At 39.1% G+C, this 25,991-nt stretch overlaps 2 protein-coding genes across 6 annotated transcripts in view; one reads left to right on the plus strand and one right to left on the minus strand.

Moving 5' to 3' along the window:
• Positions 1–25,991, plus strand: part of LOC131996221 (uncharacterized) — a 147,799-nt gene that overhangs the window by 17,155 nt on the left and 104,653 nt on the right. The window lies entirely within an intron of this gene.
• Positions 1–25,991, minus strand: part of LOC106094482 (glutamate decarboxylase) — a 67,486-nt gene that overhangs the window by 2,381 nt on the left and 39,114 nt on the right. For all 5 annotated transcript variants that reach the window (XM_059365857.1, XM_013261705.2, XM_013261707.2 and 2 more), the window contains 4 exons: positions 16,118–16,686; positions 15,941–16,008; positions 7,130–7,208; positions 3,075–3,419 (listed from right to left, as the gene is read on the minus strand). In XM_059365857.1, coding sequence (XP_059221840.1) covers positions 3,075–3,419; positions 7,130–7,208; positions 15,941–16,008; positions 16,118–16,686 — 1,061 coding nt within the window. The remainder of the gene's footprint in view (positions 1–3,074; positions 3,420–7,129; positions 7,209–15,940; positions 16,009–16,117; positions 16,687–25,991) is intronic.

Here is a 25,991-nt window from a genome sequence, read left to right on the forward strand (position 1 = left end):
TAGAGTGATTACAACAGTCGGAGGGACAGACGGACAGTTGGATAGACATAGTTAAATCTAAGACGATTCTACGACGGTCCGAAATATATATATATATATATTTTGTAGGGTCGGAAATTGAAAGAAGTGGACCTATAATCGAGCCTTAGGTACGAACAAGGGGTTAGGTACGAACAAGATATTAGATAATAATATTCGGCCGATAATCAATTTGGGAATGGGGATAATCTTTGCATGCTTCCAAATAATAGGATACACACTGGAGCTCAACATTCTATTAAACAGGTACGTAAAGTACGGTAGGAGATATGGAAGTAACATTCGTACAAATCTCCGATCAACTCCGTTTAAACCAATAGCGTTTGACTTAACACAGACAAAACACTCATAAACTTCCTCATGGCTAACACATCTAAACTCAAAAGGACTGCGGGCATCAAAAACGAAAGCCGGCCCATCATCATCGCTGTAAAATTGTGTGTCCGTTTGTATATCGGGTATGCTTACGAAGGTCCTGTTGAGTTCATCTAGATCCCCATGGTATGGAGTGTTTGACTTAGGTTTACCCACTGCGATGTCATGTATCGCCTTCCACTTACTCTTCGAGCCCACTGCGCAATCAAATCTTGAAGAATAATACTTCATTTTAGTCGCATTAATAAAACTGTTAACTGTTGGTGTCGGTAATAACTTCGTTCGATTTATATCGAGCTTTCTCAGAGATCGCACTGTACGAGTTGTTGGAGATGGGTTCTCATCAGTGGAGTATATATTGACCGCAGGTATGCCACATGACTCTGTCCTTTCCCCTTCCCTTATTTTCACTGACGATCTATTGGGTTAGACTTCGAATCCAGTCTACTCATTTGCCGATGACAGTAGTCTGTGTCATTCATATTCATTCGACCATAGGCCCAGTCCTCAAGAAATTGTTGACAGCAGGCGCATTATGGATGAGACGCTCTCCCTGGATTTGTTGGGCATTTCCGAGTGGGGTAGAATGAAAAGAGTAGACTTTAACGCACTGAAGACGCAGTGCTGTTTCTTATCTCACAAGTGATTCACTGACCCACTTCAATCGTCGATATCTATCGACAGTATAGATATTGAGCAGTCAGATCCTCTTGTTGTTCTGGACATGAAGATACAACGTGATGTCCGTTGGTCAAAACACGTATTCGAAGTGTCGAAAGCATTAAAGTGTTTGGGCTTTATTAAGCGGTGCAAGAAATATTTCACCTTTTTTGATCTTCTCAATATCTGTACTACCTACATCAGGCCGAGGATGGAATATAACTCTCATATATGTGCCGGAGCTTCAAAGTCATCCTTGGAGCTACTTGACCGGGTTCAACGGAGAGCGATGGTGTTGATTGTGATCCAACTCTATTGCTTCCCTTGAACAGCGTCGGAATGTGGGCAGCGTTGTACTGCTTTATCGTTATTTTCATGCCGTGTGTTCCAAGGATATTCGTCTTCTTATCCCTGACGTTAGGATGTTCACCAGGAATACAAGACTTGCCAGGAACTCACACCCGTTTGTAATTGATTGGCCAGTCGACCGAACCGTGCATTACCGAGAAAAATCATTTTTCGCCCGTATGTGGAATCGACTTCCGGCGAATGTCTTTCCCACCGACATTGACGTTCAGAAATTTAAGACTAATATCAATAAGCAATACTCCCTCTTTCCCCCCTCCAACTCTTAACTTTCCTAATAGCCAACGCAATTCACTGCATATATAGGGGACATCCCCTGCGTGTTGGTAACGTGAAAAAAATAAAATCCCTGTCCCCGGAAGGCGCCTTGGTTCTTGAATTGAACCATGGCTTTGTGTTGAGGGAAGCTCTTTCAATCCTTATTGGAACTCTTACATCATAGACACGTAAAATGTTATCCTTCATGAAAGCAGTCTGCTGATCGGCAGTTCACCTGGTAGACCATACCAACTCAATGTTCATAATTTAAATTACGGTAGTCACGATAAGATATGTCCTCCTCTTCCTCCCGCAAAGCAAAATCGTAGGCGAGATAAATCAGATCATGCTTAGAGAAACATGGAACAAAAATCTGATCATACAATGATATCTTCAAAGAATTATTGATAAAGAACAAACCTAAGAGTGTATTGACGATTGACGTGAAATATGTGGGGTTTGTATGATTAATGACGGAAAGGGGCCAACATAGCATCAGTCAGAGTTGAATCTATAAGTATGTTTGAGTTAAAGACCCCAGTGATTATAACATCAGTATAACCCAGTGTTACGGACTACCGTACAACCTGAAGCCCATGTATGTCAATCGTATTATTCGGATGGTAGATACAACAACAACTAAAACTTTATCACGATTTGAAGATAGTTCAACAAACACGTATTCTTTCTGCTCCCCAAATTCAGACTTTAAACGAATTCTAACTTTCAGGTTTCTTCTGACATAAATGGCAACACTACCTCCGCGACTTCCCCTGTCAGATCTGAACGCAGTATATCCGTTTAAGTTGACTAGACTGTCAGCTATGGAAGGACTAAGCCATGTTTATACTTATCTTTAAAAGACAAAGCGTTGTTGTAATTGTTTTTAGGACATCGATGTGGTGGATTAATGCTTTGTACTCCTTTCCCAAGTCACACTCATTAAAAAACAAACGTTATTTGCTGCCATTTCAGTTCAAAAATTCTGTTTGCTGTTTTAGTAAAATGTTTGCCATTTCAAACCAGCAGTTTATCTGCTGAGGAGTCTGTAAATGTCTGCTGACCATTTATGATGGGTTTAGGAGGTAGCATGCCACATTTAATGCAAATCGTTTAACAATGTTTATTTCAAATTAAACAAAGTTTTGAAAAAGTTTTACGATTATAACTTTTTATGTAAGAAAGGTCTATGATAATTGTCTGAAACCAACGGCCCTATATTGGCTAAAATTTTAGTCTGACTGCTTTTTTTGCATTTTCAGCCAACAAAACTGCTTTTTAACAAATTTTTTTGCTCTTTTGAATAAATAATTTTGTTAAGTGCACATTTTATTTGTTCATACCACTTATTTTCCCCGATATTGTCTCCAACTTACCTTGCCCAATTCCTTTTCCTTATTGGCATCATGTGGTACACCTCGCAGTCTCTTTGGTATATACCAGAATGACACATTGACACACTCGGGCTCCATAATCAAATGGAAACGATCTGATTGTTCATGAATACGTCTCACTTGGTATTGGGCCAAGTCCATTAAACGATCCTGTTGACGTTCGAAACCGTCGGTACCCTTTGAGCGCCATTGCAGCCACAATTTGAAGATGTCATTGTGACGACCACATTGAATGACTTTGTCGCCGGTATCATAGCTGATGTCATATTGTTTGTCTGTCATAAACAGATATTCTGCTGACATTTGATTACAGCTGATCAGAAGACCCTGAAGATGAGAAAAAGAAGAAATATATAAAATTTCAAGAAAAGAAATGTCTATATAAAGTAAAGAGTTTTAGGAAACAAATTTAGTTCCAAGTAAAGTTTAGTTCAATAATAGAGTAATTATTTTCTTTAAGTTTCAAACAATAGTCTGGAGGATCTACAATCTTACACGAAGAACTAGTCTAATCTAAATTATCCTAAAAGTTTTTACTCTTGGTCCTTTCATTTGGTATCAAAAACTTGATTTAAAAGTATTCTTAATCAAATCTTTTGTAATATTTATTTTTTATTTTATTGAGCAATTCATCCGAATCTGTTTAATAGCCATCAACATTTAAATGCATAACCATCACCATCATCATCAATATCAACTTCTTTCAACTATCCCGTCAAGTACTAAAGTAACAACCACCATCCGATTTTCATTGGTGTAACAAATGTTTCACTTGTCCTTTCTCTGGTTGTGTTGGTAAGTCTATGTGGCGGTTTGCGTGTGTGTGTATATATGGGAGTTGGTCTTTGTCTAAAGCAATAAGTCAAGTGAAAAATTTTAATTAAATTCCTTAAAAAGTAATTTTGTTACGCAAAATACCATCAGTGGCAACTGTGACCAATGACTGAAACATATTGTCTGCTGTCCTGAGTTTTCTTCCCCATTTACTAGCTCTCAAGCTGGGGGTGGTTTTTGGTGGGCATAATGTGTTTTTTTTTCTGAGAATCATGTTGTTGGTTATTCTGACTTCTGTTTTCAGTGATTCGATAGGGATTGCCATACTTTTAGTGGAGTATTAACAGAGGTTGAAAGGTAATAAATATGTAAATATGGCAACTCTTTTGAAGGATTTTTATTTTCAATACAAGGACGAATGAGAATCTTTTGTCTTAACTTCTAGATATGAATTGTTTCCAAAAAACCCTATACCAATCTCAGCTATATTCGTAAAAGTTCAGTTTCAAGGAAAACACTGAATAGTCGTACTCTAATTTTGAAAGGAAGAACAAGGAGTACCTATGAAATATCTAATTCTCGATTTTCTATATCTAAATTGTTACATTTATAAGAGAGTGGCTTTAATGTAATTTATGCTTATACTCATACTCCAAGAACCTCTTTTTATACCCACCGTAGGATAGGGGGTATATTCATTTAGTCATTCCGTTTGCAACACATCGAAATATGAAAGTATATATTTCGGATCGTCGCAAAATTCTAAGACGATTTAACGATGTCCGTGTGTCTGTCCTACCGTCTGTTGTAATCACTCTACAGCCTTCAAAAATTTAGATATTGAGTTGAAATTTGGCACGGAAACGTCTTTTTGATGCATGCTGGTTAAATTCTTGAACGGGTCAAATCGGATCACACTTGGATATAGCTTCTATATAGACCGATCTGCCGATAAAGGGTCTAATGCCCATAAATGCTTTATTTTTTATCCGATTGCACTGAAATTTGAAACAATGAGTAGTTTAAGGCTTTCCGACACCTGACTTAAATATGGTTCAGAACGGACTATATTTGGATATAGCTGCCATATAGATCGATCCCCCGATTAAGGGTCTGAAGCCCATAAAAGCTTTATTTTTTAACCGATTTTGCTGAAATTTTAAACAGTGAGTTGTTTTATGCCTCCTGACATAGGACCCAAATATGGTTCAGGTCGGACTATATTTAGATATAGCTGTCATGTAGACCGATCTCCCGATAAATGGTCTGCAGCCCATAAAAGCTTTATTTTTTAACCGATTTCGCCGAAATTCGAAGCAGTGGGTAGTTTTAGATCCCCCGATATCCGTCCCAAATATGGTTCAGATCGGACTATATTTAGATATGGTTGCCTTATAGACCGATCTCCCAATAAAGGGTCTGAAGCCCACAAAAGGCCTATTTATTGTCCGATTTCGCCAAAATTTGGGACAATGAGTTGAGTTAAGTTCTTTGATATCCTTCTTCAATTTGGTCTAGATTGGTCCAGATTTGGATATAGCTGCCATATAGACCGATCTCTCGATTTAAGGTCTTGGGCCCATAAAAGTCGCATTTATTGCCCGATTTCTCCGAAACTTGGGACAGTGAGTTGTGTCATTCTTCTTTAATTTGGCTCAGATCGGTCCATATTTGAATATAGCTGCCATATAGACCGATCCTTCGATATGAGAGTTTGGGCCTATAAAAGACACATTTATTGTCGGTTTTAAAAGTTCGGCCCGGCCTTACTTAACGCCTATTTACTTGTTTTGATTCTTCTTATTTCAAGTGGTTTTTAATAAATTAGTAAAAGTTTTCACAACAATTTTCATTTTCGGTTTTTGCATTCTTGCCACCGGGTCAACCCAATACGCCGTTCGAACACGGCTATTAAAAGGAGGCTCTTATACGCTTCCGATTCCAATCGACTTACATCAATAAGAGAGAAGTGCGCAGGTGACTAAGGTGGTAGCGATCACAATGGACAAAAATGTTAAGTAAGTCTGATTTTACACTGTCATTATAACCCAAATTGTCTTTACATTACAAAAAAGTTTTTGCGCCAATACTGGTATTTCGGGGTGTTGTAAATGAATGAAAAGATATCAAAAGATATACCGACATTCTTGGTGTTTATATTACAAAATGCCTTAATAAATATGACACATCCCAAAGTTTGGATTTACGAATCCATAACGAAAAATTAATTTTCTTTTTTTACTATGCCTTTTTCTTTGAAATTTTGGAATTGCTTGCCCTTTCTCAGACTAATTTTAAATTCGATTATGCAAATACCGATAAGTAACGAGAGGAACATTTTTTTGTTTTCCGAATTCGTTAATGGGAACATTTGGGGAAAAGGAGCGGAAGTTCCCGGGAATGGAAAATATTTCTCGGGAAAAGAAAATCTCTAATGCTAGCGTGCTATATATATGTTCCGCTTGTAACCAGGATCCACTCACCCATTAAGCCAGGCAATCTTACTCGGTTTGCTGAACTTCTAGATCTGTATACTTAACAGCAGCCAGGGAGTAAATTCAAAACGATAACGTAACTGTTTTGCAAATGCCAGGGATATGTCTTTGGCTCGATATCCAGAAGTGGTCAATATAGACTTTCAGAGATGTAATAGATGCTTGGGTATCGGAGAAGATACTTGCGTCATCCGTCTTTAAGACATTACATCTTAGCCACTTCTTCACTACATTAAATGCAAGGATCTATGCGTGATACGCACTACAGTGGTCATTTGCCTATAGGCCTTAAATGATATAGAACTCCCCATTTAAGCGATGAACGGCAAACAAATGAAATATCGTCGATCCATGAGTGATTTAAGGATTTCAATGTCTTCACACATTACGCCATCCAAGTTTCAAAAGATTTTTTTTTACAAAACTTTCAAATTCGATAAAATTTAGAAATAGAATTTTGAAAAATTTTGTTAATAAAAATAAATTTTTAAGCAATTTTTTTTTAAGATTTTTAAACTTTTGTTTGAATTTTTTAACGTCCTAGAATCTCTTGAACCACATTTTGTTTTAGAATTTTGAAAAATTATCTAATCATTTAAATTTTATTTTACATACCAATTTTTATGACTCGGCTGATTTGTTGTTGTTACAGAAATCTTTTTCGTACTTACCGCACTGTTCTTGCTACATATTAATAACCCTATAGCGGACCAACATACTATTTGTAGTTCCTATCATAAATTAAGTCAAACTTATCTTAGTACTTACATCTTCTTTGAAATGTATAGTCGAGCATTGCAGCAGGGCTCCCATCAATTTGTGTGGATTCCAGGTAACCGAATCAGCTCTGAAAAGAAAAAAAAAAAAAGCAAACCCAGTAATCAGACAACAATCAAACCACAAATGAGTTACAAATCAAATTACTACAAATTTATACAACAAATCAAATTCTGTTTATGAATATCCAAACGAATATGGCATCATACTCTTGTTTATTTAGAAACCAATTCTCGTATTTGCTTATTAAATGCCATTCAACTACAAATTAGAAACAATTAACACTAATCCACACAACATTCGCAGCACGCGCTGTTATGCTGGAGAAGAGGATACACAGCCCTTCGGCTGTACTTCATCATTTCACCCCTCTTGCCACCGGTTTTATTTGCCCTCGCTGCCAACCGAGTTGAGCCCGCATTCTGACATATTGTAATTGAATTCAGACGAGTTTTCCCTGCCTCTGTATGTCCTTGTTTGTCCTTGCAAAGGGTGGCATTTGATTCTCGGTTGTTTTCGATGTGGAAGAAAATTGGGAAAAAGCACAACCTTGTGCTAAACATCCCTCTGGGAGCTACTTATGGTTTTTGAATGGTGGCATTGTGCCCAGAACTCTCACAGGACCACAATTACAGGGGGAGTTTGTGTGCGGCCGTTTTAATAGTCAAATAAATTTATCATCTCCCAACAGTGTGCATATGCTTTGCGAATAGTTGGCATTTAATATTAGAGTGAGATGTAACTGATTGCGTAAAAGTACTGAAAGACACTTGGTGCTTAAATTTTAGAGACAAAATGCGGGTTGTTGAAAATAGGAAATATCCATTCAAATCTAAGAATCTTCTTAATACATGAATATTGGATCGTCCCACGCTATAAAAGAGAAATTTTGTTTTTGTAAATAGGGAAACGCTTTCCCTCCTTTTTTATACCCACCACCGAAGAATGGGGGTATATTCAGTTTGTCATTCCGTTTGCAATACATCGAAACATCCATTTCCGACCCTATAAAGTATATATATTCATGATCAGCATAAAAATCTAAGACGATCTAGACATGTCCGTCCGTCTGTCTGTTGAAATCACTCTATAGTCTTTTAAAATAGAGATATTAAGCTGGAACTTTGCATAGATTCCTTTTTTGTCCAGAAACAGTTTAAGTTCGAAGATGGGCTATATCGGACTATATCTTGAATATAGCCCCCATATAGACCGATCCGCCGATTTAGGGTCTTAGGCCCATAAAAGTCACATTTTTCATCCGATTTTGTTGAAACTTGGGACAGTGAATTGTGTTAGGCCATTCGATATCTTATTGCAATTCGGTCCAGATTGGTCCAGATTGGGATATAGTTGTCATATAGACCGATTCGCCAATTTAGGGTCTCAGGCCTATAAAAGCCACATTTATTATCCGAATGAGATGAAATTTGGGACAGTGAGTTGTATTAGGTCCTTCGATATCCTTCGTTAATTTGGCCCAGATCGGTCCAGATTTGGATATGGCAGCCATATAGACGAATCCGCCGATTTAGTTTCTTAGGCCCATGAAAGCCACATTTATTATCCGAATGAGATGAAATTTGGGACAGTGAGTTGTGTTAGGCCCTTCGACATTATTTTTTTAATTTGGTCCAGATCGGTCCAGATTTGGATATAGCTGCCATATAGACCGATCCGCCGATTTAGGGTCTTAGGCCCATAAAAGCCACTTTTTCTATCCGATGTCGCCGAAATTTGGGACAGTGAGTTTTGTTAGGCCACTCGACATCCTTTTTCAATTTGGCCCAGATCGGTTCAGATTTGGTTATAGCTGCCATATAGACCGATCCGCCAATTTAGGGTCTCAGGCCTATAAAAGCCACATTTATTATCCGAATGAGATGAAATTTGGGACAGTGAGTTGTGTTAGGCCCTTCGACATCATTCTTTAATTTTGCCCAGATCGGTTCAGATTTGAATATAGCTGCCATATAGACCGATCCGCCGATTTAGGGTCTAAGGCCCAAAAAAGCCACATTTATTATCAGAATTAGATGAAATTTGGGACAGTGAGTTGTGTTAGGCCCTTCGACATCATTCTTTAATTTGGTCCAGATCGGTCCAGATTTTGATATAGCTGCCATATAGACCGATCCGCCGATTCAGGGTCTTAGGCCCATAAAAGCCACTTTTTCTATTCGATGTCGCCGAAATTTTGGACAGTGAGTTGTGTTGGGCCCTTCGACATCCTTCGTCAATTTCGCCCAGATCGGTCCAGATTTGAATATAGCTGCCATATTGACCGATCCGCCGATTAAGGGTCTTAGACCCATAAAAGCCACATTTATTATCCGATGTCGCCGAAATTTGGGACTGTGAGTAGTGTTAGGCCACTAGACATTCTTCTTCAATTTGGCCTAGATCGGTTCAGATTTGGATATAGCTGCCATATAGACCGATCTCTCAATTTAAGTTTTGGGCCCATAAAAGCCATATTTATTATTAGATTTTGCTGAAATTTGGGACAGTGAGTTGTGTTAATCTCTTCGACATCTTTCTACAATTTGGCCCAGATCGGTCCAGATTTGAATATAGCTGCTATATAGACCGATCTCTCGATTTAAAGTCTTAGCCCCATAAAAAGCACATTTATAATCGGATTTTACTGAAATTTGACACAGTGACTAATGTTAGGCTTTTCGATATCCGTATCGTAAATGGTTCACACTAACTTAATAGATATTGTGGAAGTCGACGAGGAAAGCATTGTACAAAATTTAGGGAAGATTGGTCAATAAATGCGCTTGCAATGACTCTAGGAGTGAAAATCGGGCTATATATAAATGAGAGCTATATATAAATCTGAACCGATTTTAATGGATATCACCAGGAATGTCGAAAGTCAAGAGAAAGTTCCGTCCTACAAAATTTCAAGAGAATCGGTCAACAAATTACCATTGTATTATATTATTATATATGGCAGCTATATCTTAATCTGATCCGATTTCTATGAAACTCACCAGTTATGTCGAGATTCATAAGGAAATCCTTCCTGCCAAATTTCGAGAGAATAATAATCGCATTATTACTGCAAATCGGACGAACATATATATGAAAGCTATATCCAAATCTGAACCGATTTTTGCCAATTTCTATAGGCTTCGTCCTTAGGCCGAAAAATATGCCTATGCCAAATTTAAAGACGATCGGATTAAAACTGCGACCTGTAGTTAGTACACAAATTAACATTGACAGACGGACAGACAGACAGACGGACATAGCTAAATCGAATCAGAAAGTGATTCTGAGTCGATCGGTATTCTTATAAATGGGTCTATCTCTTTTCCTTCTGGATGTTACAAAGAAATTCACTTAGCTATTGGGTTGCCCAAAAAGTAATTGCGGATTTTTCATATAGTCGGCGTTGACAAATTTTTTCAAAGCTTGTGACTCTGTAATTGCATTCTTTCTTCTGTCAGTTACCAGCTGTTACTTTTAGCTTGCTTTAGAAAAAAAGTGTAAAAAAAGTATATTTGATTAAAGTTCATTCTAAGTTTTATTAAAAATGCATTTACTTTCTTTTAAAAAATCCGCAATTACTTTTTGGGCAACCCAATATAATACCCTGTACCACAATAGTGGTGTAGGGTATAATAAAAGCGCTATCAATTTTGGTTCGGTTCAGATTTAGGTACAGCTCCCATGTATATAATTCGCTCGACTTACACATACACTAGGATTTAGTTACTTTGGTATGGCATTTTTTAATAACCATCTGAAAGTCTTTGGTTCTGATTTGAATTTTCTACGAAATTCCAAAATATCTTCAATTCACATGTGTCTAGTTACAATTGATGTTCACAAGAGTTATTTCGGGCCTGGGAATTGTGCAATTTGTCTTTCTTTTTTGGGTGGTTGGGTTTCACTTTCCGTCCGTCTAACTGCTGGCTGCTGTTGCTTCAGATAAGAGAAAGGATGGCGAGTCAATTCATTGTTCATCAGGTGTTTGAATAGCTGCTGGCAGATTATAAGGATTAAGAGTTGTCAAAGTGAGGTTGTTACAAACAAAGTGCATTTACAGCAGTTAAAAGACAAATAAATGAAGAAAATGGATTTTCAAATGAACACAGGGACGGACAGACAGACAGACAGACATGTACAGTGTGCACAATAGCAGCACCCGCACAAAACTCAAAAAGTTCAAAAAAAGACAAAGGGAGGGTTTAAAGCTTTAAACTTCCACCTCCCGCATCGAGATAATTTGTATAAAAGCTTTTAAAACGTTTCTATTTTCTTTTCAATCATCCTTTAAGGAATGCATAAAACGAACAAGGATTCGCAGTAACCTTTTTGAAATGCAGTAGTGAAGAGATTTAAATGCAATAAAAGCAAATGTTGGCATTTTTAATGAGATGCACTCCAAAGACCAACAACACAATGCATCAAGGATGTCGACAACCAAATGGCTCAATACATTGTGGCCAAATTTCTTTCCTTCCTTCTTTGATGGGCCCACCTAATCCTTAAATGGTTGTGTATATTGCATTACCATAACTATCCATCATGAGGGCCAGAATGCTTTCTATTCAGTTTTTAACTTAGAGCATGGGATAAAGGCATGCTATGAAAATAACCACTAATCCTTAAAGGATTTCTCTTTTGGTTTTACAATGAGGACTTCATTTAAATTCCTTCGAGTGACGATGATGAGAAAGGCCTACAATGGGGAAAGTGAGGATTTTGTGGTTACATAAGACAAAAACACTTTATTCGCCTCCCCCCCGACTTTCCTCTGTAGTGGCGACGTTGGTGATGGATAAAGGAATCAATAATTGAAAGCCTGACAAGTGGGTTTTGGCGAGGAAAGCTTTGGAAATGTTGAGAAGACATTGATTAATGAGGTTCTTTTAATTTGTAACGTTAAGTAAAGAGAAGACGGGGCAAGAGTCTTTTAATTTAAGTGATTCGAAATTACAAGTTTTTCTTTGACATAATCAAATTTAAACATTTTTTAAATAGGCCTTCCCATTTTCAACATGACCTTAGTACTCGTCTTGTGTGTGTGTGTATGTGCTTTTATAAAATCCTATGTGGGTTTTCTTTATTGTTTTCAAATCGTGTCCTTTGTTGTGTTTCAAGTGTGTCGCTGAAAGGCAATTACTTGCAGACATTCCATGATTTATGACTGTGCAAATTGTTGGAGACACTTGCCTACGACCCCTTGGGCAAGATGTTTTATTAGGCTGATTTGGTTTTTTTTTCTTAATTTTTAAATTCACTTCAACAGATATTATTTTTATACCCTCCACCATAGGATGGGGGTATACTAATTTCGTCATTCCGTTTGTAACACCTCAAAATATGCGTCTAAGACCGCATAAAGTATAGATATTCTTGATGGTCATGACATTTTAAGTCGATCTAGCCATGTCCGTCCGTCTGTCTGTCGAAGGCACGCCAACTTTCGCCAATACTACTTTGATATGAGAAAGTGCGTTGACGGACCCTCTTAAGTAGAGGAGTTGGAGTTCAATGTAAACTTTGCGGCTGATGGGGAGAGAAGATTGAGGAATCATAATGGGCCACATAACATCTCAGTGAAAATCAAGACAATGTTTTGGTATCAACCTCTGCAGCCTTATGTAACCTAGCTGCCATATAAACCGATCTTGGGTCTTTGATTTCTTGAGCCTCTAGAGGGCGCAATTCTTGTCCGACTTGGCTGAAATGTTGGACGTAGTGTTAGGGTATAACTTCCATTGACTATGCTAAGTATGGTTCAAACCAGATATAGCTGTCATATACACCGATCTACCAATTTGTTTTTCTGAGCATCTGGAGGGCGCAATTATTACTCAATTTGCCCGAAATTTTGGAGTTGGTGTTTTTCTACGACTTTTAAGCCATGACCAGTACGGTCCATAACGATCAATAGGTTGACCGATATGTATATAAATAAGTAAAAAGGCGTTAAGTTTGGCCGGGCCGAACTTTGCATATCCACCACCTCGGTTTTGTACGTGAACCACCTTTCGCCAAAATCCGGTGAAAAATGCATACCTTATGCCCCACAGCAGCTATATTGAAATATGTTCCGATTTGGACCAAATTCGATTTGGTCTCATAAGTACAAGTAATTTTTAAATTTTGTAAAACAAAATAATGCTTTTTTGGTAGCTTTATCCAAATATAGACCGATCTGCACCTTATATCACACGGATGTCGAAAAGCCTAATATAAGTCACTGTGTCCAATTTCAGCGAAATCGGATTATAAATGCGCCTTTTATGGGGCCAAGACCTTAAATCGAGAGATCGGTCTACATGGCATCTATATTCAAATCTGAACCAATTTGGACCAACTTGAAGAGAAAAGTCGAAGGGCCTTACAAAACTCACTGTTCAAAATTTCAGCGAAATCGGACAATAAATTCGCCTTTTATGGGCCCAAAACCTTAAATCGAGAGATCGGTCTATATGGCAGCTATATCCAAATCTGGACCGATCTGGGCCATATTGCAGAATGATGTCGACGGGAATAACTTAGCTCACTGTCCCAAATTTCGGAGACATCGGACAATAAATGCGCCTTTTACGGGTCCAAAACCTTAAATCGAGTGATCGGTTTATATGGCAGCTATATCCAAATCTGGACCGATCTGAGCCAAATTCAAGAAGGATGTCGACTAGCCTCACACAACTCACTGTACCGAATTTCAGCAAAACCGGATAATAAATGTGGCTTTAATGGGTCTAAGACCCTATATCGGCGGATCAGTCTATATGGCAGCTATATCCAAATCTGGACCGATCTGGACCAAATTCAGGGAGAATGTCGAAGGGACAAAACTCACTGTCACAAATTTAGGCGACATCGGACCTTAGGTGCTCCTTTTGTGGGCCCAAAACCTTAAATCGAGAGATCGGTCCTTATGGCAGTTATATCCAAATCTGGAACGATCTGGGCCAAATTGATGACATTTATATCGATCTAGCCATGTCCGTCCGTCTGTCCGTCCGTCCGTCCATCTGTCCGTCTGTCCGTCCGTCTGTCTGTCGAAAGCACGCTACCTTCCGAAGGAGTAAAGCTAGCAGCTTGAAATTTTTGCACAAATACTTCTTATTAGTATAGGTGGGTTGGTATTGTAAATGGGTCATATCGGTCCATGTTTTGATATAGCTGCCATTCTTGAGCCTCTAGAGTGCGCAATTCTTTTCCGATCGGAATGAAATTTTGCACGACGTGTTTTGTTATGCTATCCAATAATTGTTCCAAGTATGATTCAAATAGGTCTATAACCTGATATAGCTGCCATATAAACCGATCTTGGATCTTGACTTCTTGAGCCTCTAGAGTGCGCAATTCTTATCCGACTGGAATGAAATTTTGCACGACGTGTTTTGTTATGACTTCTAACAACTGTGCCGAGTATGGTTCAAATCGATGCATAACCTGATATAGCTGTCATATAAACCGATCTGGGTACTTGACTTCCAGAGCTTCTAGAGGACGTAATTCCTATCCGATTTGGCTGAAATTTGCATGACGTATTTTTTTCTTACTTTCAACAGCTGTGTCAAATAAGGTTCAAATCGGTTCATAACCTCATATAGCTGTCATATAAACCGATCTGGGATCTTGACTTCTTGAGCCTCTAGAGGTCGCAATTATTATCCGATTTGTCTGAAATTTTGTACGATGGATCCTCTCATTACCATTAGCATACATGTTTATTATGGTCTGAATCCGTCTATAGCCTGATACAGCTCCCATATAAGTCGGTCTTCCTATTTTACTTCTTGAGCCCCCAAGGGGCCCAATTCTTATTCGAATTGGCTGACATTTCGCACAGATCTCCAACATATAATTTAATTGTGGTCCAAACCGGACCATATCTTGATATCGCTCTAATAGCAGAGCAAATCTTTTCTTATATCCTTTTTTGCCTAAGAAGAAATGCCGGGAAAAGAACTCGACAAATGCGATCCATGGTGGAGGGTATATAAGATTCGGCCCGGCCGAACTTAGCACGCTTTTACTTGTTAAAGACTGTATCGTGATTTCAACAAACAGACAGACGGACATGGCTCGATCGTCTTAGATTTTCACGCTGATCAAGATAATATAAACCTTATGGGGTCGAAAATGGATATTTCGATGTGTTGCAAACGGAGTGACAAAATGAATATACCCCTATCCTTCGGTGATGGGTATAAAAATGCAAATTTTATCCACGAACATTCCATTAGGAACAGGGGTAAACTTTTTGCATATCAATGAGTGCTGTCCGATTCAAGTTTAAGCTCAATGATAAGGGGCCGCCTTTTTATAGCCGACTCCGGACGGCGTGCCGACACCTCTTTGAGGAGAAATGTTTACGTGGCCATTCCAAATGGTACAAAACATCACAAATTCCGCCAGCATTACGAGGGGGTACCATTGCTGAAAATTTGTTTTCTGATGTTCCCGGCAGGACTCGAACCCGAGCGTTCAGCGTCGTAGGTGGACATGCTAACCTCTTCGCTACGGTGGCCTCCATAAGCATAGTTAAGCATTCTAAAGTATCATGGTTTAGTTAGTAAGGTCTTGTTCTTAGAATGAGTAAAGCTGCTGCAACTAAAATTTTATTTGAGTACGAACCTGATGATGGTTCAAGACTAAAACTCCAATTGAAGACATCTTAAAGTAAGTAATATTTGCCCCACAACTGGTTGCGCGAGATTTTCGTAGACCACCCTATTTGCCTCATTTTTACCAAAAATTTCTATGATTTTAAAATTGAATACATTGGTCAGATTTAAATTTTCATTGTCCACTTACCGTTCAACACCTGTAAATCTGGGATGACGATGTCTTCGGGACAGCAGAAGACCACCACCCCAAGCAGCCTGTTAAAGTGATAGAAAGTAATAGAGAATATTTGCTACATAAGTATTTTAAATTTATTTAAAAAAAGTTTAGGAGTTACTTTATCAACCTCCTCTCCACCATACTCACATCAACATGCATCCAGCAATTGTATTTCTGGCATATATCAGCAATTTCATTGAGATTATCGAAAGCACCCAACACTGTGGTACCTGCGGTGGCATTCACAAAGAATGGTATGTGTCCCTTGGCTTTGCGTTGCATAATCAATCGTTCCAATTCGGTGGTGATCATGCGGCCACGTTCGTCCGATGGCACCATAACACAATTCTCAGTACCCAAACCACAGACGGAGGCACAGGATTTTATCGAATAATGGCATTGGTCAGATGTGAACATGACCAATTGACCGGGTAGACCAGCCGCACCATGCTCTTTGTAGTCGGGGAACATTTTGTGACGGGCAGCCAAGAAGGCGTACAAATTTGAAATGGAGCCACCGGGGGCCAAAATAGAATCTCCCCCTTGCCAGCCAATGATTTCACGCATTTTCGAGAGAACCACATTTTCCATGAGTATGAAAACTGGAGCAATTTCATAGGTGAACATGTTCGTATTGGCAGTGGCTGTCAACCATTCACCGGCCATGGAGATGATATCTAAACCGCATGACAGTTGATTGAAGAAATGGGGATGACCTGAAAATTGAAGGGAAAAGGAAAGGGAATGTAGATTGTAGGCAGGAATACAAATTAAATTTTTCTAATATTGGGTTGCCCAAAAAGTAATTGCGGATTTTTCATATAGTCGGCGGTGACAAATTTTTTTCACAGCTTGTGACTCTGTAATTGCATTCTTTCTTCTGTCAGTTATCAGCTTTTACTTTAAGCTTGCTTTAGAAAAAAGTGTAAAAAAAGTATATTTGATTAAAGTTCATTCTAAGTCTTATTAAAAATGCATTTACTTTCTTTTAAAAAATCCGCAATTCCTTTTTGGGCAACCCAATATTTTATATAACAGTAAATTTTTATGTTTATGCTTATACCCTTACTTTGGTATATAAAATTTCATAAAAATCGGTTCCGATTTAGATATTGTTCCCCTATATATCTATATATGGAGGCCACCGTAGCGCAGAGGTTAGCATGTCCGCCTATGACGCTGAACGCCTGTGTTCGAATCCTGGCGAGACCATCAGTAAAAATTTTCAGCGGTGGTTTTCCCCTCCAAATGCTGGCAACATTTGTGAGGTACTATGCCATGTAAAACTTCTCTCCAAACAGGTATCGCACTGCGGCACCCCGTTCGGACTCGGCTATAAAAAGGACGCCCCTCATCATAGAGCTTAAACTTGAATCGGACTGCACTCATTGATTGATGTGAGAAGTTTGCCCCTGTTCCTTAGTGGGCAAAATTTGCATATATCCTTCATCCGATATGGGCGAGGTGGGTGTGAGGTGTTTTATTTGATGTCCCAGTACGTGTGCATAATGTCATAAAAATCAGTTCAGATTTAGATATAGCTCCTATATATATCTTCCTTCCGACGAAAACCGTATAAGGTACTATTCGAAATTTCAATGGGTATGCAAAACAAAAGTCTGACCAGATTCTAGGTTCTATTTTAATACCCTCCACCATAGGATGGGGGTATACTAATTTCGTTATGTTACTGTTTGTAACACCTCGAAATATGCACCTAAGACCCTATAAAGTATATAAAATATTGATCGTCATGACATTTTAAGTCGATCTAGCCATATCCGTCCGTCCGTCCATCTGTCTGTCAAAAGCACGCTGACTTTCGAAGGAGTAGGCGCTAGGCGCTTGAAATTTTGCACAGATACTTTATATTAGTATAGATCGGTTGGGATTGTAAAAGGGCAAAATCGGTCCATGTTAAGATATAGCTGCCATATAAACCGATCTTGGGTTTTGACCTCTTGAGCCGCTAGAGGGCGCATTTCTCATCTGATTTGACTGAAATTTTGAACGTAGTGTTTTGGTGTCACTTCCAACAACTGTGTTAAGTATGATACAAATCGGTTCATAATCTGGTATAGCTGCCATATAAACCCATTTTGGGTCTTGACTTCTGGAGCTTCTAGAGGGCGCAATTATTATCCGATTTGGCTGAAATTTTGAATGATGTGTTTTGTTATAACTTTCAATAACTGTGCTAAGTATGGCGCAAATCCGTGCATATTTTGATATAGCTGCCATATAAACCGATCTTGGGTCTTGACTTCTTGAGTCTCTAGAGGGCGCAAATCTCGTCCGATTTAACTGAAATTTTGCACGTAGTGTTTTGGTGTCACTTCCAACAACTATGCTAAGTATAATTAAAATCGGTTCATAATCTGGTATATCTGTCATATAAACCGGTCTTGGATCTTGACTTCTTGGGCCTCTAGAGGGCGCAATTCTCATCCGATTTGGCTAAAATTTTCCATGATGTGTTTTGTTATGACTTCCTATAACTGTGCTAAGTATGGCGCAAATCGGTACATAACCTGATGTAGCTGCCATATAAACCGATCTGGGATATGGACTTCTTGAGCCTCTAGAGGGCGCAATGCTCATCCGAAATTTTGTACAACGGCTTCTTTCATTGCCTTCAACATACATGTCTAATATGGTCCGAATCGATCGATAGCTTCATACAGCTCCCATATAAACCTATCTCCCGATTTTGCGTCTTGAGCCCCTACAAGGTGCAATTCTTATCCGAATGAACCGAAATATTACACAATGACTTCTACAATGTTCAACATTAATTTATGGTCCGAATCGGACTATAACTTGATATAGCTCCAATAGCATAACAGTTCTTATTCAATATTATTTCTTTGCCTAAAAAGAGATACCTCGCATAGAACTCGACAAATGCGATCCATGGTGGAGGGTATATAAGATTCTGCCCGGCCGAACTTAGCACGCTCTTTTACTTGTTTTTAAAATTTTTAATCAAAATTTTTTTAGTTTCAAGTTTTATTATTTGATACTTTGGAATAACAACTTAATAAAAATTTTTAATATTATTTTAAGTTATTTTTATACCCACCACCGAAGGATGGGGATTATATTAATTTTTTTGTCATTCCGTTTGCAACACATCGAAATACCCATTTCCGACCCTATAAAATATATACAATATATTCTTGATCAGTGTAAAAATCTAAGACGATCTCTTAGATTTTTGCGCTGATCACCTGTCCGTCCGGCCGTTTGTCCGTCCGTCTGTCCGTCCGTCTGTCCGTTCGTCCTTCCGTCTGTCTGCCCGTCTGTCTGTCCGTCCACCTGTCAATCCGTCTGTCCGTCCGTTTGTCCATCTGTCCGTCCGTCTGTCTGTTGAAATCACTTTTTTCTGTCCAGAAGCAGGTTAAGTTCGAAAATGGGCTATATCGGACTATATCTTGATATAGCCCCCATATAGACTGATCTGTCGATTTAGGGTCTTATGCCCATAAAAGCCACAATTATAATCCGATTTTGCTGAAATTTGTGAAAATGAGTTGTGTTAGGCCCTTCGACACCCTTCGTCAATTTGGCCCAGGTCGGTCCAGATTTGAATATACCTGCCATATAGACCGATCTCTCGATTGAAGGTCTTGCGGCCATAAAAGGCGAATTTATTGCCAGATTTTGCCAAAATTTGGTACAGTGAGTTGTGTTAGGGCCCTCGACATTCTTCTGCAATATGGCACCAATCGCTTCAGATTTGGTTATAGCTGCCATATAGACCGATCTCTCGATTTGAGGTTTGGGGTAAAAAAAGGCGCATTTATTGCCCGATTTCGCCGAAATTTGGAAAAGTATGTTAAGTTAAGCCCTTCGACATACTTCTGGAATATGACACAGATCGGTCCAGATTTGAATATAGCTGCCATATAGACCGCTCACTCGATTTAAGGCTTTGGGCCCGTAAAGGCGCATTTATTGTCCGTTGACGTCGAAATTTGGGACAGTGAGTTGTGTGGGCCTTTCGACATCCTTCTTCAATTTGGCTCAGATCGGTCCAAATTGGGATATAGTTGCCATATAGACCGATATCTCGATTTAAAGTCTTGGGCCCACAAAAAGCGCATTCAATTTCACTGAAATTTGACACAGTGACTTATGTTACGCTTCGACATCCGAGTCGTATATGGTTCAGATCGGTTTATTTTCAGATATAGCTACTAAAAAGACCAATATTTTGTTATACACAATTGAACAATGACTTGTACTTATAAGTATTTGGTCCAAATCGGAACATATTTCGATACAGCTGCTATGGGACATAAGGTATGCATTTTTCACTGGATTTTGACGAAAGGTGGTTTACATATATACCCTAGGTGGTGGGTGTCCAAAGTTCGGCTCGGCCGAACTTAACGCCTTTTTACTTGTTTTTATTAGTTTTGTATTTTCACCGTATTATTAAATGAATTTTATATTTTATATGATTATTAAACTAGTTATAAGTTAGTGATGTGATTTTTTTCTAATTCATTATCCCCTCCAGATTTAAATGCCTAATTATTTCACAATATCTGCAAATCTTCTAAGATAAATCCCAACAACATCGTCATTATCTGTGCAATCTTTACTATCTTCCAATGCTTAAGGTATACCAATGACATGACTCGTCCCACATCATCCATTAAAATCGGCAACATTATCAGAATGTCTATAAAAATGCTATTTGGAATGCCTAAGCTTGCCATAATCCTGTCTATAAATAAGCACTAGGCCAAACAGTCCATACGAGTGCGGAAAAAATTGGCAACCCAATATTCGTTGTGTCAAAATTCCAATGCCACATATTTGCCTCCCATTCACCCACCCATACCTCTCGACAAAAAAAGGAATCCTGCACACTACAGACTCTCATCTTGGTCCTTAGGCACACTTCAGAGCTTTAATGATACCAAACATTGACAGTCATCCTTGGCACTCGAAAAACCCAGGAGGGGTTCCCCCACAGTCAGCCAGACAATAGCCAGCGAGAAGGAATGTCAAAAAGGACAAAAAGTTTTGTTCAGCTGGGTAGGGGGAGTTGAGTTTTAATCAAAATCCGTTGTTATTTTCTGTATCGTTGCACACTGATCCTTTGATGCGTATGAATGGCAAAACAATGTGTTCCATTCCCGTCTTCTTCTTCAAGTTCGTTTTTCGAAGGAAAGGTCTAGCAAGCACACAGGGTGAAATGTTCGCATAAGGGATGTTGCTGCAACATCGGGTTTTGCCCATCTGTGCCCGAATGCCTTCATCGCCACCGCCAGCACTAACGTCTGCCTGACTCGTGCTTAAATTGAAATGTTTAGCCCTGGTCGTAAGTCAAAGTGAAATCCTTTATGTGTATTTATAAAGGAGACAAATGAAAATAAATTTTTTCTACCTTAAACAAATGTTTAGGAAATTTGCCGTCATATTTTTTTGGTGAAAACGAGGGTAATATGAAAAGAGAAAAACATGGTGTCATAAAAAACCACGATTGGTGATTCGCCATGATATGAGAAATGAATTTAACTGCGGATTTGTGGTCAGCTAAAGACTAATGCGGAGGCCACCACAGCGCAGAGATTAGCAAGTTCGCTTGTGACTCTAAACGCCAGGGTTCGAGTTCGGCCAAGAAAAACTAACAGCGCTGTTTATCCCCTCCTAATGCTGGCAACATTTGAGAGGTTTTATGCCATGTAAAAACTTCTCCCCAAATAGGTGTCTTAGTGCGGCACGCCGTTCGGACTTGGTTATAAAAAGGAGGCTCCTTATCACTGAGCTTAAACTTGAATCGGATAGCACTCATTAATTAAGGGGGAAGTTTGCCCTCATTTCTTAATGGAATATTCATGGGCAAATTTGCATTACAAACGGAATTACGAAGTTAGTATGCCCCTCATCCTATGGTAGATGGTATAAAGAGGGCAAACAATGTGTTTAGGGTGAGGACAGAAGATTTTCCCCAGCTGCCAGTAACCTACTATCGAATACAGGCGAGAAGAATTCCCCAGAACTAATCCACGCCGACAGTTTTGAATATATCGCCTTGTCAGAATGGGGTCAGCATAACTAGTCAGCGGGAGCCTATGGGTTACCAGCAGAACTATTTAAGACCAAAAGCAAAACTTTGATGAGACGTATGCATCAGCTCGTCTGCGAAATTTTGATAAAACAACACATACCCAATGCATTGGAACCCCAGCGAACTATGTCCCGTACAGAAGTGAGGAGTTAAGGTAGTACGTACCAACAATAGAGGCATAAGTCACCTTCCCATCGCATACAAGAAAGTTTAAAGAGTAGTTGGAATAAAATATTTGAGTCCAAAGTCAACGACATAGTTGGGCTTTATCAATGAGGTTTAAGCCGTGATTTATAAATCATTGACCAGCTATTCACACTATGCCAAATCCTGGAAATGACCCCAAGAGAAAACGATCAATTTTAACCTTTTTAGGCAGTCCTCTATGTTCATCGGAGTAGGATGACGATAGTTAACAATCGTTTCTCAGCTAAAATAGGAAAGAGTCTTAACCAAACGAAGTTTCAGGATGGGTGTCAAATTATCGTGTTTATATTTCATCCATTTGCACTGTTCTCATCCTTTCTTCTTTCGTTCATTTTTGGGTATCACGTACCCATGTTCAGTGGTGGGTATCACTGAAGGATGAGGTTATATTAATTTTGTCATTCCGATTGCAACTCATCGAAATATTCATTTCGGACTCTATATTCTTGGTCTTAGTAAAAATCTCATACGAACTAGCCAGGTCTGTCCATGTGACTGTCGGTCCATCTGTCCGTCTGTCTGTTGAAATCACGCTACAGTCTTTAAAAATAGCGATATTGAGCTGAAACTTTGCACAAATTCTTTCTTTGTCCATAAGCAGGTTAAGTTCGAAGATGGGCTATATCGGACTATATCTGGTTATAGACCCCATATAGACCGATCCGCCGATTTAGGATCTTTGGCCTATAAAAGCCACATTTATTATCCGATTTTGTTGGAATTTGAGACAGTGAGTTGTGTTAGGCCACTCGACATCCTTTTTCAATTTGGCCCAAATCGGTCCAGATTTGGATATAGCAGCCATGTATATCCTCTTTCGATTTAAGGTCTTGGGCCCAAAAAAGGCGCAGTTTTTGTCCGATGTGGCCAAAATTTAGAACTGTGAAATGTGTAAGGCCTTTAGACGTCCTTCTTCAATTTGGCTCAGATTGGTCCAGATTTGGATTTATCTACCATACAGACCGATATGTCGATTTAAGGTTTTGGGCCCATAATAGGTGCATTTATTGTCCGATGTCGCCGAAATTTGGGACAGTGAGCTGAGTAAGGCCTTTCGACCTTCTTCTTCAATTTGGCCCAGATCGGTTCAGATTTGGATATAGCTGTCACATAGGCGGATCTCTCGATTTAAGGACATACGTGTTATGACCAACGGACATCAAATTGTATCTTCATGCCCAGAACATCAAGAGATATCGACGATTGAAGTGAGTCAGTAAATGGCTTGTGAGACAAGAAATATCACTGCGTCTTCTGTGCATTAAAGTCTACTCTGTTCATTCTACCCCACTCGGAAATGGCCAACAAATCCAGAGAGAGCGTCTCATCCATAATGCGCCTGCTGTCCACAATTTCATGAGGACTGGGCCTATGGTCGAATGAATATGAATGACGCAGACTACTGTCATCGGCAAATGAGTAGACTGGATTCGAAGTCTGACCCAATAGATCGTCAATGAAAATTAGAAAAAGGGAAGGGGAAAAGACAGAGCCTTGTGGCACACCTGCGGTCAATGTATACTCATCTGATGAGAACCCATCTACAACAACTCGTATAGTACGATCTCTAAGAAAGCTCGATATAAATCGAACGAAGTTATTACCGACACCAAAAGCGACATGCTTTGATAATAGTGCGCCGTGCCAGACCCTATCAAATGCCTTGGAGATATCCAGAGCCACGACCTAACTCTCACCAAACTGGTGGATAGAGCGACTCCATCGTTTCGACAAAAATGCCATTAGGTCTCCCGTAGAGCGATTTCTGCGGAACCCATACTGTCTGTCGCTAAGAAGGCCATTGGACTCTAAGTACCTGACAAGATGATGGTTAACCATATTCTTCATAACCTTTGAGAGCGCGGAGCATATCGCAATTGGCCGGTAATTCGCAGGGTTGCTAGCCCCAGCTTTCTTGGGGATGGGCTGAACGTTCGCAACCTTCCAACGCGCTGGAAAAACACCCGCACGGTAGGGAAGGTTGAAAAGGTTGCGTAGTGGACGAGCAAGTGTCGAAGAACACTTACAAAGGACTAGTGTTGATATACTGTCCGGGGCCGGAAATTTATTAACGTCGAGATCCGCAAGCTGAGTAGGGCCCTTAGATATTTTTCTTCAATTTGGTTCAGATCGGTTCTGATTTGGATATAGCTGCCATATCGGTATTTAAGTTCGGCAGGACTGAACTCTAGATACCCACCACCTCAAGTATATATGTAAACCACTTTTCGTCGAAATCCGGTAAAACATGCTTGCCTTATGCCCCATAGCAGCTATATTGAAATATGGTCCGTGGCCACCCGTATAAAAAAACCCCGCGGGGGTTGTTTGTTGTTGTCGTAGCAGTATGTAGTGGACTGAGGCGGCAGCCCTTGGCCAATGAAGCATTCTGTCAGGTCAATCCGGCAAGTAGAACCGGCTGCCATGTTATTGCTAAAGATTTGTTGAAATGTGGGACGTATGAGTATTTGAAATCTTTTTCCATTTATATTGTCGTAGAGGACAAAATAGCCTTTATTTGAACTTACTCAAGCACCATATTTGAAAAATTTTTGAATCAATTAATTTTTTAGTTGAAAATTACAACATTTTAGATTCAATATAAAAATTAATTGAATCAATTAATTTTTTTTATTGAAAATGACTAAAATTTCAATCTCGATTGTAATTGAAAAATATCCATATTCAATTAATATATGATTGAATCAATAAATTTTTTAATTGAAAACGAATTTATTTTTAATTAAATTTTTAATTCAATTCTATGGGTTCATAAATGGTAAAATTTTCACAGTATTTTAATGGTGAAATTTTATTTCGCAGTATGTCCGAGGTGGTGGGTATTGTTCCTAATGGGTTTTCACTTGGTTTCAATAATTTTTTTCGCCTCTCGTTTCGTTTGTCCTTTAGTTGGTCCATTCTTTGCCACTTATATCCCTTCGATGCCCCATTCGTCTGTCCTTCTGACCATATTCTTGTCTATAAATTTCAATATTTTGTACTTTAAAACATCTTTCCCTACTACCCTCGTTTACAAGAAAAACAATCACATTCTTTGTCTGACATAAATCTAGTCAGGATATCAGCACCGGCATTGGCAGCGCACATGCGATTCTGTCATATTATTTTTTTTTTCTGCTGTGCCATGTTGCCGCCATTATGAGTGGCAACAGCGGTCGCTTATGGCTTAAAGGAATGACTTTTTTGTAATAACACAACTTATGGCACTTTCAATGTGAACTGACTCTGACTGACAAAAAGGAAGGATTTTCATTATTGTGATTATGAGAACAGCAAGAGTTCGATTCAAGGACTACTTCATACTTCTGGTGTTGGTGTCGAAAGGGGAACACCCTGGAGAGTTGAATTGCTTGGCTCTTGGGGTATTCATTTAATAGTCCTCATGATTTGTGTAAAGTAATTTCCAATTAGCTCCCAATAAATGAGCAATTGTTAGCAGAGAGTTGTTATCTGCCCCCGCATCCCAGAGCAAAATAAGAGGTGAATGTTTGTCGATGAACGTAATCAGTGGTCAGAATTAATAGATGGGGTTTTTTTTTTTTTTGAATATAAAGACCAAATATCGATTTCTTGAAGTAGACCTTAATAAAGGAAATAACAGATGACCAGACAATGTCTCAACTTCCGCTGCAATATTCCACCCCACTACGGCAGTCCTTCAATTTGGGGGTCATTTTCTGCATGGCTTGCTCTGCACATTGTATTGAA

This window comes from Stomoxys calcitrans, chromosome 1 (assembly GCF_963082655.1).
Source record: "Stomoxys calcitrans chromosome 1, idStoCalc2.1, whole genome shotgun sequence".
Lineage (NCBI taxonomy): Eukaryota > Metazoa > Arthropoda > Insecta > Diptera > Muscidae > Stomoxys > Stomoxys calcitrans.